Consider the following 12,245-nt stretch of genomic DNA (forward strand, 5'->3'; position numbering starts at 1 on the left):
GCCACTTCGGAAGAGCCGGCGCCAATAGCAACGGCAGGACGGCGTCCAACAATGCGACACCTTGTTGCCAAAATGGAGACACGCGACAGCAAACAGAAACCATACCAAGCGTCGCTTCCATGATTCGTTAGAAACACCACGAAATGGATTCTTCATCGTAATGATGCATGATGTTGGATATCGTTGACAGTGACTCCCACCTCGATGAATCCAGATGTTGAAAAACTGACCCTTGGTATGTCAGCTGTTATCGTGAACTACCAGAAAGTAAACGTTATGAAGGAACGGCCTTGTCCATCTGAATATTTAACGCGTTGCATTCTTTTCACATAATGTAAATTGTCCGTTCCCACGAAGCAAGTGTTTCGCGTAGATGACGTAGTCAGCCGGCAGTCGCCTACTAGAGGAGTCCCGTCGCAATAGGGACTGACGTGTGCACCAGAACAGCGCAATCTTTCTCGCCAAGAACTGTCCTTCCTGTTGCCAAATCCTGACGAGGACAATTATATCAAAAGAAACAAACATCCAGCAAAAGGGATCCATCCACCTCCAGTTTTGTCGCGAGGGAAGCGTTCCAATTCTACAATAAATAGCGCTAAAGCAACAAAGATCAGCATGACACTCAAAACTGCAACCTTGCTGCTACTGGTAAATGTCGGCATAGCGGCTGCTTTTCAACCATTGTTGATATCTTCTAGATCGCGTCCACAGGTTTCGTCGAGGAAGCATACTCCTCTTTTCGCGACCAAAGAAGATGTCGCCAATAAATTCGACATTACATCGAAATACCTTTCCTCTGCGCTTTTTTCCAAAACAGCATCGTCGCTGGCGTTATCGTTGGCAATTACCGCTTCGGCTATTTTACCAGCGTACGCCGTGGACGCGCAGATTTTTACCAACGATTACGCCGACCCGTTTCATCCACTCTGTCAACGTCACGTGGAAGTCTTCAAAGACGGCAAAAGCTTTCATTATTCCGGCACAGCTGTCGGTCCTAAGGGCGATACTGTTCTACGGGGCTGTAGTGCGCAAGAGATTAAAGACTTTGGTCTCCGCAAAGGCGCTTTTGACGGAATTATTCTCTCTGACAATCGCATCAGTGCCGGCGATGATATCCACGAAGGTGTTTGGGAGCCAGCCAACAGTGCATCAACAACTTTGGGCTACGAAGATGTCGACGGAATTCGGTGGAATGACGGGAACAAGTGGATTGTAAAGTCTCAATCGATTGCCAAAGTCAAGGGTGACAAATACGTTGTGGAAAGCAAGAGTGGTGCCACTCGTGTCGGCGAGGTAATTTTCCTCGCCTACATTGGCTTTAGCACGTTGGCGGGAGCCAAGGGTGTATATGATGGCATCCAACGTAAACGACAACAACAAGAGGCGTAACTGTCTATTTGATTAACTGTGCTTTGGGATAGTCTTGGAAAAGGAGAGGATTGAAAGGCGCGAGGACTTCTCGGCCTTCAGCCATCGACCCATTCGGCCGCTAATGATAAGCCACAAGATTTCGATAATACCCGTTTTCTTATAGCAGCATCGAAACACAACAAGTGTCGTACGGTGCTCTACGCTACTGTATCGGCTTTCTTGCGAATAACTTTCCCCAAAGCCCCCTGACCTGAGGCTACCCGCATCATAGCTAGAACAGCATAGACCCCTAACCGCATCGTAAAAGTCCCAAACACAAAACTGAGCGACGAACAATGGTTTCGTAGCAGCGCAATTTGCGCTAGGAAAGTAGCCAACCCGACCGTCAGCATGAACCCAAAGTCTCGAGAAGCCAACATAGCACCGTCTACGGCGACTGTAAAAATGGCGACCGCCACGGACATGAATACCGCCGGAGCGGCTTCTTTTGCGAGCAGCTGCACGGCCGTGTCGGCTGAAAAGACACTGGACCCCCACGAAATAGCACCATACGCCACACCACCGACGCCTACAGCGGCAAAGGCTGCCAATGTAAGGACCGACTTCAAAGTCGCACGGACAGCATCACCGTCACCTTGATCTACCAATGCCGGTAGTTTTGTTTGCGACAACTGACTGAGAGGTTCACCAAAGAGCAAAAAGAAAATGACAAGGTTGATGCTGAGCTGATACGCGGCCAACGGCCCGACGCCCAGTCCCATCGCTGCTTTTTGCATGGCAATGAATCCTCCCAGGCGTGTCAGTGTGATCGCCAGGAGGGGTCCAGTAAATTCCATAAGTCCTCCCAGCTCTTCCTTGGAAGGTAGTCGCACCTTGGGCAACAACGCTTTCTTCCGCAGCGCCGCCAGCATGAAGCCCGAGCTCACCAGTGTTGCCAGCGACGTGGCAGCAGCGGCACCGGTACAGCCCCACCGAACTGGCCACACGCACAATAAAGCATCTCCAGCAATATTGAAAAGAGCGGCTAATCCGATGATTTTGAGCGGCGTGATGGCATCGCGTGTGGCCATCATGACGGAAAGCGATACACTCTGAGCAAGGGCAGCCCAGGCCACAGCTCCACGCCAGTAAATGTACGACGCGGCCGATGCGCGCAGCGCGGGATTCACATTGAAGGCCACCAGCATGCGGGGCGTCCAGAGAGCGTACACGATGGTTAGGACCAGCCCGCACAGAAGCGATATTGTCAAAGGAGCTGAAGCGGCGTCGCAAGCTGCCTCTCGGTCCCCTTGACCGTCGTCCGTTGCTGCGTAAGCGCGCGATACGAGACCTGTGGTAGCTCGGGAAAGGAAAGAAAACAAATACAGCATTTGGTCGGTACAAATGGTTGCGGGAGACAACGCTGCCAGGCCAGCGGTTCCAACAGTTCTTCCAACAAAGGCGTTATCAATATTGGATAGTAGTGGGTTTGACAGGTAAATTCCGAGCGCGGGTATGGCAAACGACATCATTTGCCGTTTGCTGGCCTTCTTCGGTAGTGGTGGAATGGATATTGGCAAGGGGAGATCCTCCTCGTTCGTTATAGCAGAAGAGGCTTCGTAAAGCGGGGCTACTTTCCGTTTCAAATTGACCAAGTCCTCCTTTGGCAAAGTCGTCGGAACTTTTGTAGCATGGCCACGAAACACGTTTGGGAGAAAGGACGAAAACGCGTCGATTTCGTCCGCTTGGAAACATATAGAGAGGACCAGCAGTAGAAGCGCTCTACACGGCGTCCGAAAACGCGCAACCATCAAGTCGCGTCACGTCTTTCTTTAGCTTCGATGTCGGCCCCTCGGTCGATACAACACTCACCAACCTCGATGGCGTCTCGGTGCTCGACTCTGAACGATTGTGAATAATGCCTCGCAGTTGGTACACCTACGAACACTACCCAAAATGAGGAGGGAAAATCCAAACGACGTTTCTTCGTCTGTCAGACGTACAATCTTTTCTGCTGACTGTTTACAACACTTCGAGTACATTTTGCTTTCAAGAAACGGCAACTGTACTCTAGGATGACTTGCGCGCCATATTGAATTTCTATTTACAGTACCAAGTCACCGGAAAGGATGTAGGCTTTATCAAACGATTTTGCATGGACCTTTGACAGTGAGTTGCATTCTTTTCCTCTATACATGATAGCGACAATCGGCCTATCCTCAGTTGCTGTTAGCGAGAATCATTTAGAGACATCCACAAGGAAGCATCCGTTTAACTATGGAGGACCTTATCGAGAGCGGCGTCGTCGAAGATGGAACCAATCAAGGCCGGTACGCCGTCATTGATGCGACTTTGGAAATTCCCGGACGAGCACTATCCGTCACGCAAACACCAGTCTACGGCCGACATGATCATCTGACATCCGACGAAGTAATCGCTCGCATCGAGCGCTTGATTGAGACAGTGGTTTTGGCACTAGAGAGAGGTAGAATGCCCATCCTCGAGACGTTGTGGATCCCTTTGGAAAATGGGAGCGGCGGCGAAGACGCGGTTTTGGGTGCGCAGCAAGGCGACATTTTACGCAAGACCTTTCACTTGCATCAGTGTCGATCGTTTACTAGTATTTTACTTGTTCTAGACTTCTGTCACTCTCTGCTACGTGCTCGGCGTACAACAACAACCCGTGAAGTTTACTACTACCACGTGACGCACTACCGCTCCCAAAAAGAATGCGATTCCGCCATTCAGGATACCGCAATATTACTTCAGGTTCCACGCAGCAGTCTTGGTTTAAAAGCCTCACCAAAAGGATGGTTTTGTGGAGATGTCCAGCTGGTGTCGAACGGTCAGGTTGTCTTGGACGGACGGCATTTGCAATCTATTCACGGTGCCCCCATTAGTGGCGAATGGCTCGCCCCTACTCGCGACTTTACAATTCATTCGTGCGCCGCCACATGTATCCTGGTCATTGAAAAGGAAGGCGTGTACAATCGTTTGGTGGAGGATCGTTTTTTCGATCGATTTCCTTGCATCTTGGTCACGGGCAAGGGTTTTCCAGATTTGTCAACCAGGGCCCTCGTCCACGTGCTGCACCACACATTGGGGCTTCTACCCGTCCGTGGACTCTGTGATTGCAATCCATACGGTGTCATGGTCTTGCATACGTATCAACATACCGCGCGGAAAGGTGTGGATGGTGGACACCGTTTTGGGGTTCCAATATCGTGGATTGGTTTGCGACCATCGCAAGTTCAACAGCTTCAGCGGCAGCCCAACACCAAACATGGTCAGTCCAAACTGCCGGATCAAGTTTTTCAAAGCCTGACAGCTCTCGATAAGCGACGCTTAGAACATCACTTGTTGAGTGAGCAACATGGCTGGACAACATTCGGACCAGATGAGCGACGGGTGGAAGAGTTGGAGGAAATGCTGAAGAACGGCTACAAGATGGAATTGGAAGCTTTGAACTGGTTGGGAATGGACTTTATCACAAAGTGGCTTGGTGATATCTTTCATTATCAAGACAGAGCGGGACACGGGCATGAAGGGAACAGTTGTTGGATGGATATTATTTGAAACAATGGGCGCGGGGAAGCCGTTTTGATAAAAATAAGGGGTAGCACTTTCCGACGGCTGTACATTGATCTAGCGATACAACTGTTTTGTATGCAATTTGTTTTGGACGAGCAGCCCTCCAACTGTGCTGCATATTGTCTCGCTCTGTCGTTTACGGATTGGGATTTCCCTTGCCCAACCGATCTGCTATTGGCATATAGGCGGCTCCATCTTTCGGTGTCGCTGGTAGTTCGCCACGAATGACGTACGCCAATGTTTGGACAACTTGCTCCGGATGCTCACAAACAACGCTGGCAGATGCGTTCACCTCTTTGAGCATATGCGAGATCGCCGGCGGGTGCAAGGTAATTAACGGTTTGCCCATTGCAACGGCGTAACCGGCGTCAAAAGCAGCGTTCCACTGACGATACTTTTCACCGAATCGCACCACAACAACGTCAGCTTCGGAAAGCAATGTTTTAGTACGAACGCTGTTCATGCTGGCTCCGATCTTGTCCCAATTAGGCCGCTCTTGCTGCATACCGAGAATAAAGGCGCCGCAATCGTCGCTGTCTTCATGCGATGTATTGGGAGCCGTCAAGGTGACAGGAAGAGACTTGTCCACAACCCCCTCAGCAATCACTTCGCGCCAATCGGAATGGATTTCACCTGTGATCGATATCAATAGCAAATAATTCCGTGAGCGAAGGTGTCTTGCGCTCGTTGAAAGGAAACATCAAACATGGATCGTGGAGAGACAGCAACACGTACCGGAAAGATAGACTTTCCATACTTTCTCAGTCACAGACGCTGCCGCAAATGAGCGATTGACACAAATTCTAGAGAGACCGAACCGACTATGGGAAAAGGAAGAGACGGCGAACATTGGTTGGAGCAAGGCAACGAAATAACAGCGTACGTTGGAGGAACCTTATTGACAGCACTGTTAACATGTAAACAATGTAATAGGATAGGGCACAGTTTTCTCTCGCGTTCGTACGACAACAAAGCAGACCATCACGAAGTACTCCTCCGGACAGACGAACAGTTTCAACCCTCCCCTTATCAAATTTAAATTCGCCGTCTCGTACAGCTGCTGGCTGGTCATGAAGACGACACAAACGCATAGGGTGGAATCAATACCGTCGAATCCTCACAATGTCTGTTTTTCTTGGACGCCACTGTTGCTGATATATCTCTATACCTGTTTGTCCAAACCATGAGATGATACCGTTGCGCCGTCAATCGAAGCGATCAAACTCAAAACTTCATCCGCACGGTTTCGTGGTTTTCCTAGTCGCTCTAGGAGGATGTTTGTTCGCATTACACCAAAGCGTTTGGAGACACGTTCGTGTTGAAAGAGTTGTTGCCCTTGGATCGCATTCTTTAGTCAATGCAGCTCATAAAGCGGGGGTTTCAAAGACCAACTTTTCATGGAAAAACGAAGCCGTACTGATTCCGAAGCCCAAGAATGAACCCGGTGCACATGAATCTAGTCTACCTTCTTGGATGATAGACTATATCGAATGGCATGCGGAACAGCGAAAATTGCTGTTGGAGTCCAACTACATGTCGTTTCGTTATTTGATTCTTCGATGTGAGGACGGAAGAGACTTCAAATGTGGAGGACTCTCAGATCGCCTCAAGCCGTTGCCGCTGTTATTTCTGGAGGCTGCCCAGTCCCGGCGACTCCTTTTTATTCATTGGACAAGACCTGCGCCGTTAGAGGAATTTTTACAGCCTTCCCGCGGAGGCTTGGACTGGAGAATACCTCCATGGTTCGAGTCCAAAATGGAGTCGGAGAAAGTCCTACTCATTACTACTGCTAGTACGCTAGCAGCGGGTGTCAGGCGGACGAACAGATTCGTTGCCGCTCGCATACAAGATCAACATGGGGGCTCAGTGCTGTACAACAAAATTCAAGGCACCCGCGCGTACCGTAGAGTATTCCGCTCCCTTTGGAAATCTATCTTCAAGCCATCACTGCAGGTACAAACCGCATTACAGTCACAGCTCAAAAAGATGGAACTGATAGATGGACAGTATGTTGCTGCTCATTTGCGAGCCTTGTATGACAAAAGTACCCTCGATGATACATATTTGCGCGCTATAACCCTCAATGCCGTGAATTGTGCCAGCCAGTTGCGGCAATCCTCCGAGACGCCGGTGTACTTTGCAGCTGATACAGAGGACGCACTCGTTTACGTGCGCCACTATGCGAGGACTCAGAATTTACCTATTGTGGCAGCACACCGGCAGGAGCCGTTGCATTTGGACAAGTCGAAAAGTCGAAATCCGCGGGATTATGACAATATATTTGTAGATCTCTTCTTGTTGAGTCAGGCAAGCTGCATTGCCCACGGTCGTGGTGGTTTTGGAAGGCTGGGTGTGCTTCTGTCGCACAACGCTTCTTGCGTGTTCAAATTTGTGGAGAATGGAACGTTCAAGACCTGCGACTGGCGAGCGTAGCAATATGAAAGTTTTTTCCTCCCGCTAGATTTCCCTAAGCATGTATCGAATGATTCCTTCGCTTTCAATTTCTGCTATTGTTAAAAGCTCGGTCAAGACGCGATGCACATTTACTTGTTTAAGTTCGCTTTCCTCTACAAGAACTTTCCAACCAATGCTGGATTAAAGCTCCGCTCGAGTCCTCATAACAATTCCGGCCGCAAGCCACGGATAACTTGCCGACGAGAAATTCATCAGGTTACGGGTTCGAGAAGATTACGGCATATATGGGATTTCTTAAACTTCGGTGCCGCTGTCAGCATCAGCGTCGAAAGAACGAGCACTTACTTGGGGGAAGTTGTCTTGAAAATAACGCAAACGATTCCGAATTAGGTTCCCACTTTCTCGGTTTAGGCTCTCATCTAAAAGTGCCGCAATCACTTCGGCAGTACAGAGTAGATCCTCTCCACCTTGACTGCTAAACCGTTGTTTCCATCCCGTATAGTCGTGTCGCAACACGTAGGAGGACCGCGTGCTGGAGGAAAGCGACAAACGTGGCAATTGCCAAAGCGACGGGATTTTCCGAAACATGGACTGGGCTTCCTGCCAGGTGCCATCCAGTATAATATAGATTGGTGTAAAATGTTCACCACTTGCTACCATTCTATACGACTTGTCAGCTTTCTTAGCCCACAACAAGATCGGTGTTGATGGTAGATCGGACAGCATCTTTTGTATGTGTTCGTTGTCGGCACGCCCAGACCATGTCCAGCGCGCCACGGTAAGTTGGGATTGTAAAGTGGTCAGATTTGTACCAGTCGCTTTTTGATAGGCTTCGTCATCAACGAGCCAGCCCGTAGCGGTGGCTCGATTATTTTCGTTGACATGTTGCAGTAGAATAACGGCACAAGGAGGCGGTTGTGGTCTTCGAACAAAAAAATGCAGCTCTCGATTCTTGCGCTGGACCCGACGAGCGATAGATTCGTAGCGCTGACTGATGGATGTAGGTACGTCGTTCGAGGAGTCAGCCTTTGTAAAGCCTGCTGCTACGTAAAATGATGTCAACAGGGGATCTGCGAGACAGTAGTAGGACCATGCCCCGAAGTTGTCCATCGCTCGCTGCAGCAGCTGCGAACCGAGACCTTGTCTCCGTAAGCTTACCTCGATGCACAAAGATCGTATGAAGACATACTCGGGATGCGTTGAATCGTGGGTGAGCCTCACGGCGGCGACAATCCTGTCGGAACCCTCACAGCGCATAAAACAGACCACGTCGTCGGTGGTCGTACAATTAAATTTGGGAAGCGACGGGACAATACGTTTCCGCGAGTAGTTTTCCCGGTAGAAGTTGCAGATACTTCGATAGGCATCGTCTTCAAAAGGAGGCGAGAGCGTTTGCAATGGGAAACATTCAATCGAAGGAAGATTTCGAGGACACTTTCGGACAGAAAGTGAGTGTACCAAACGACCTTGTGAAAATAGGTACAACACAGGTACGATGACACTGAAAGATAGATGCATTACATTAATGAGTCGGCAACGATGTCATTGACAGTGAGGCTCACGCAAAAGCCAAACGCCACATTGTCACCGACCTCACCGTCAGCCATGTGCTTGGTCTGAATTGTTTTTACGTAACGCTCTACAGTTGGGAAATCTCGATGCCTCGCCATTGACTGTGAGCGCCATGCAAACATACATGGGTAGTATGTCTTTTCAACTCTTTCTCTGGAATGTGACTCTGTGATCAAGTAAAGCGTGATACATATGTCTAGAGAGATGACGTACTAGATAAAGGAATTTATGTCTTACGTCATACCGTTTCTCTGGCTGTCTCGGTCGATTTACTACGCTAACTGCAACTCCAAACTCATCTTAACCCTGCTCGAAAAACGAAGGGTGGGCCTGTTTATGTTAAATACCAGTCTTGACGCCACAGATAGCTGGCTTTTTCTCTCTCTCAGTTACTGTAAGGATATCCAACAAAAGGTTTTGTCATTGTCATTTGAAAAATGAAACTCTTACAGTTAATGCATATAGAGCTTATCCAGTTGTGAAGTATTGAGACTAGAACAGCCAAGGAAGCATATTTTTGCGACTACGCGGCCATTCATCCTCATTAAACTGATTGCAATAGATTTCGTTCGTCTTGTAAGCCCTTCCGGCGAGATAGGAGCACATGGACGCAAAGGTTAAGAAAGCGTTGGCCTGCTGTGCGGCGCAGGCAATTCCAAGCCAAGCCACCAGTTCGAACATGTAGTGAGGAGCTGCCACGAGTGAAAAAAGGCCACCCTTTGGTGGAATGTACTGCCTGTTGTCGTTATTTGGATCTTTCGAACTGCGCAGCTTTGCGAGCAACAGATGATGATAAGCGTTTCCAAGCGTACCAACAGAAAAAAGCGTGACCGCGGCCGTTTTGAACCCGTCCAATACATCCTTCAAGGGCAAAGCCGTGGCGCCGACGAGAATGGTCGTGAGTGTGTAATAGGTCGAGATGGTATTGGCGCTCGCCGCCGGCATGGTGCCCGAGTAGTTGTGAACGAAAGCAACTTCCGCACTACGTTTCCAGAAATGCAATGCCAGTAGCGGCAGAGCAAACCGGAAATTTTTCGTTCCGTATGTAGCCAGTGCGCCTAGAGTTGCTACAATTGCCGAAGGTACGTAAATGCGAAACATGCCGTTCTGGCTCGAAATAGGATTGTCTAGCTTTTTGCCTGCGGCGAACTTCGAGTACAGGGTGGGGCTTTTTATTTCGGTGGAAAAACTCGAGGAGATAACCAATCCTTGAAAAGCCGCGATGCCGGCGCCCCATAATCCGGGCGGAGCCGCTATTGGACCCATCGCAGGAAGTTGAAAGGCCGAAATACTCATAATATCTACCTGTCCAGCAATCTTTCTCTATTGTTGGCGTCGTGAAGGTCTACCTGGATATAGAACGCTCGCAATAGCAAGAATCGTTTGGAGCAAAAAAGCGCGTTCCAATGTGTTGCAAATCACTGCGTCAGCGAGAGCGACTCACTGTCAGAACTTTCTGTTCATCCAATAATTCACAGAAAGCACAGTACTCAACACTAATTTATATAGAGCAACACTTTGGATAACGACCTCTCAGTAAACTTGACAAATACTTGCGTTTTGACTATTTACTCTTAGCTCAGCAAAATGGTCATCAATTACGAACAAAGAATGAAGAGACTTGATAGAAAGTGCACGCATCTGAGGTCTTCTGTTTTAGATAAAAAGCAACAGCAGTTGAAGAAAGATTACATAGGGAATTGAGTCATAAATGCATCAAGATCGTGAATGTCCTTCTCAGATGAAGGAGAGCCTCTAAGTCTTTCAGAAATCATGGATTTCTTAAGATTTTCACTGGTAAAGTGAGAGAATCTCTGAACTTCACCATCCCATCACCAATTTCAGAATCGAGATAAAACTTGAGGAAAATCGCTGTCGGCCTGAACGACATGAAAAAATCGCTATTTCGGCCGAATCTGAAAATTTCTAAGTACTTTAGATTGAGCGCTTTTAAGTAAAATTAGCAATTAGAAAATAATCCAATGCTCTACATGAAGTGGCCGAGAATCATCCGCAAGGTGGGATATTTTTCCATTGGAAGGGAAACACTCGTTTTTTCCTGAATCGTTTTTGTGTGTAAAGATGTAGAAGTGGAATGGTCCGCAGATGTATTGACTGTGAATAGATGTAAACTAGAAAATTTTGTATGAGCAGAGCAAGTGCAAGCAGACTTGACAGAGAGCTCCTCTGAGCACCATTACCAGGCACCAATGTTTCCCAACAGAGTATCCATAGTAGCTTTGAATGCCACATTGGCCTCTTCCTGGAGAAGATTCCCTTCTGCATTGCAGTAACCGCAATTGTTGGTCAAATGCAACAGGTTCCAGCGCTTTCAGTTGACATGATCACACCAGCAGAACCTGACCCTCTAATGTCTTGCTCTACTTGTTGGTACAGGCTGGAGCAACTTTCTTCCCGTTAAGAGCTCCGGAGGGGGCCGGCTTGCTGGATGAGTAGCACTATCAGGGCAATTATTGGCCAAATGGCTCACTTTTTTGCATTTAAAACACTTGATAGTAGAGGTGTTGAGCATGGAGGTCTTGAGCTTCTGCTGGATGAGAACAGTGGTATCTGTCTTGGTCATGAAGGCATTGGGTGCTTCCCCCGTTGTTACGGTACACCACCTTGCGGCATGTCCCTCGGACAGCTTCAACTTGGTAAGGAAAGTGTAAGTGTGAGCCAATCCGATGGACGCAGCGTTTACGTGTCTAGTATGGATTTTGTGTCGGCCTTATTGCGCAAATCTACTGTATTTGAGTTACCCTGTTGTAGTTTACCTTCTTGCGACATGTCTTGTGGAAATTATTCACAAAACACAGATGTCGCAAGTGTGAATCAAAACTATGCACATGGAGTTAAGGAGGCACGCGCAGAAATGATGCCACAGCCTTATTTCGTGGCCACGTGGACTCACAATAATCGAAGCGTTTGTACAATTGCTATGTTTCTGGAGGCGCATGTGTTTCGTCTGTACTCGTCAGTGTACAAGACCAAGGTGAGTTGGGATACAAGTGGATACTATGGAGATACTATTGGAACATAGAAAATACGACTGAGACAACATAGAAGGCTATCACAAGACACATGGTGGGATTAAACAAGATCCTCTACTCACCATAGGTATCATGCATGGGACTTATAGTTCCAAAGGTATATATACATGTGAAAGAAAGGTTGTCTATTGAGATTATGGAAGTTGTGGAAGATCAATGATGAGCTGGCACTTTGTGGGATTGTTAACTGGACTGAAGAACAGATTGACTAGTTTGTAGCATGTAATCTTCCACTCATTGTTTTATAAGTTTATTGATCCAAAT

General features: G+C 48.1%; 7 protein-coding genes across 7 annotated transcripts; 3 read left to right on the forward strand and 4 right to left on the reverse strand.

Annotated features, from left to right (window-relative positions):
* Positions 1-615: 615 nt before the first annotated feature.
* On the forward strand, positions 616-1,389 carry PHATRDRAFT_36529 (predicted protein; the record flags this gene model as incomplete). The annotated part of the gene is made up of 1 exon (XM_002180844.1): positions 616-1,389. One exon carries the CDS (start codon positions 616-618, stop codon positions 1,387-1,389), a length of 774 nt encoding a protein of 257 aa, XP_002180880.1.
* A 179-nt stretch (positions 1,390-1,568) lies between these two features.
* PHATRDRAFT_54598 (predicted protein) lies at positions 1,569-3,230 on the reverse strand (the record flags this gene model as incomplete). Its single annotated transcript, XM_002181015.1, has 1 exon — positions 1,569-3,230. The coding sequence occupies exon 1, from the start codon at positions 3,159-3,161 to the stop codon at positions 1,569-1,571; it is 1,593 nt and encodes a 530-aa protein (XP_002181051.1). The 5' UTR covers positions 3,162-3,230.
* Positions 3,231-3,627: 397 nt separating this feature from the next.
* Positions 3,628-4,926, forward strand: PHATRDRAFT_36531 (type II DNA topoisomerase VI subunit; the record flags this gene model as incomplete). The annotated part of the gene is made up of 1 exon (XM_002180845.1): positions 3,628-4,926. The coding sequence occupies one exon, from the start codon at positions 3,628-3,630 to the stop codon at positions 4,924-4,926; it is 1,299 nt and encodes a 432-aa protein (XP_002180881.1).
* Positions 4,927-4,988: 62 nt separating this feature from the next.
* PHATRDRAFT_46550 (predicted protein) lies at positions 4,989-5,793 on the reverse strand. Its single transcript, XM_002181016.1, has 2 exons — positions 5,677-5,793; positions 4,989-5,574 (listed from the first exon to the last, which is right to left on the reverse strand). The coding sequence occupies exons 1-2, from the start codon at positions 5,789-5,791 to the stop codon at positions 5,078-5,080; spliced, it is 612 nt and encodes a 203-aa protein (XP_002181052.1). The 5' UTR covers positions 5,792-5,793; the 3' UTR covers positions 4,989-5,077.
* Positions 5,794-6,129: 336 nt separating this feature from the next.
* PHATRDRAFT_46551 (predicted protein) lies at positions 6,130-7,493 on the forward strand (the record flags this gene model as incomplete). The annotated part of the gene is made up of 1 exon (XM_002180846.1): positions 6,130-7,493. The coding sequence occupies one exon, from the start codon at positions 6,130-6,132 to the stop codon at positions 7,372-7,374; it is 1,245 nt and encodes a 414-aa protein (XP_002180882.1). The 3' UTR covers positions 7,375-7,493.
* A 157-nt stretch (positions 7,494-7,650) lies between these two features.
* On the reverse strand, positions 7,651-8,963 carry PHATRDRAFT_36534 (predicted protein; the record flags this gene model as incomplete). Its single annotated transcript, XM_002181017.1, has 2 exons — positions 7,651-8,857; positions 8,878-8,963. The coding sequence occupies 2 exons, from the start codon at positions 8,961-8,963 to the stop codon at positions 7,651-7,653; spliced, it is 1,293 nt and encodes a 430-aa protein (XP_002181053.1).
* Positions 8,964-9,379: 416 nt separating this feature from the next.
* On the reverse strand, positions 9,380-10,285 carry PHATRDRAFT_28009 (predicted protein). Its single transcript, XM_002181018.1, has one exon. The coding sequence runs from the start codon at positions 10,222-10,224 to the stop codon at positions 9,421-9,423; it is 804 nt and encodes a 267-aa protein (XP_002181054.1). The 5' UTR covers positions 10,225-10,285; the 3' UTR covers positions 9,380-9,420.
* Between the last annotated feature and the right edge of the window lie 1,960 nt (positions 10,286-12,245).

This window comes from Phaeodactylum tricornutum, chromosome 10, assembly GCF_000150955.2.
Source record: "Phaeodactylum tricornutum CCAP 1055/1 chromosome 10, whole genome shotgun sequence".
Taxonomy (NCBI): Eukaryota; Bacillariophyta; class Bacillariophyceae; order Surirellales; family Neidiaceae; genus Phaeodactylum; species Phaeodactylum tricornutum.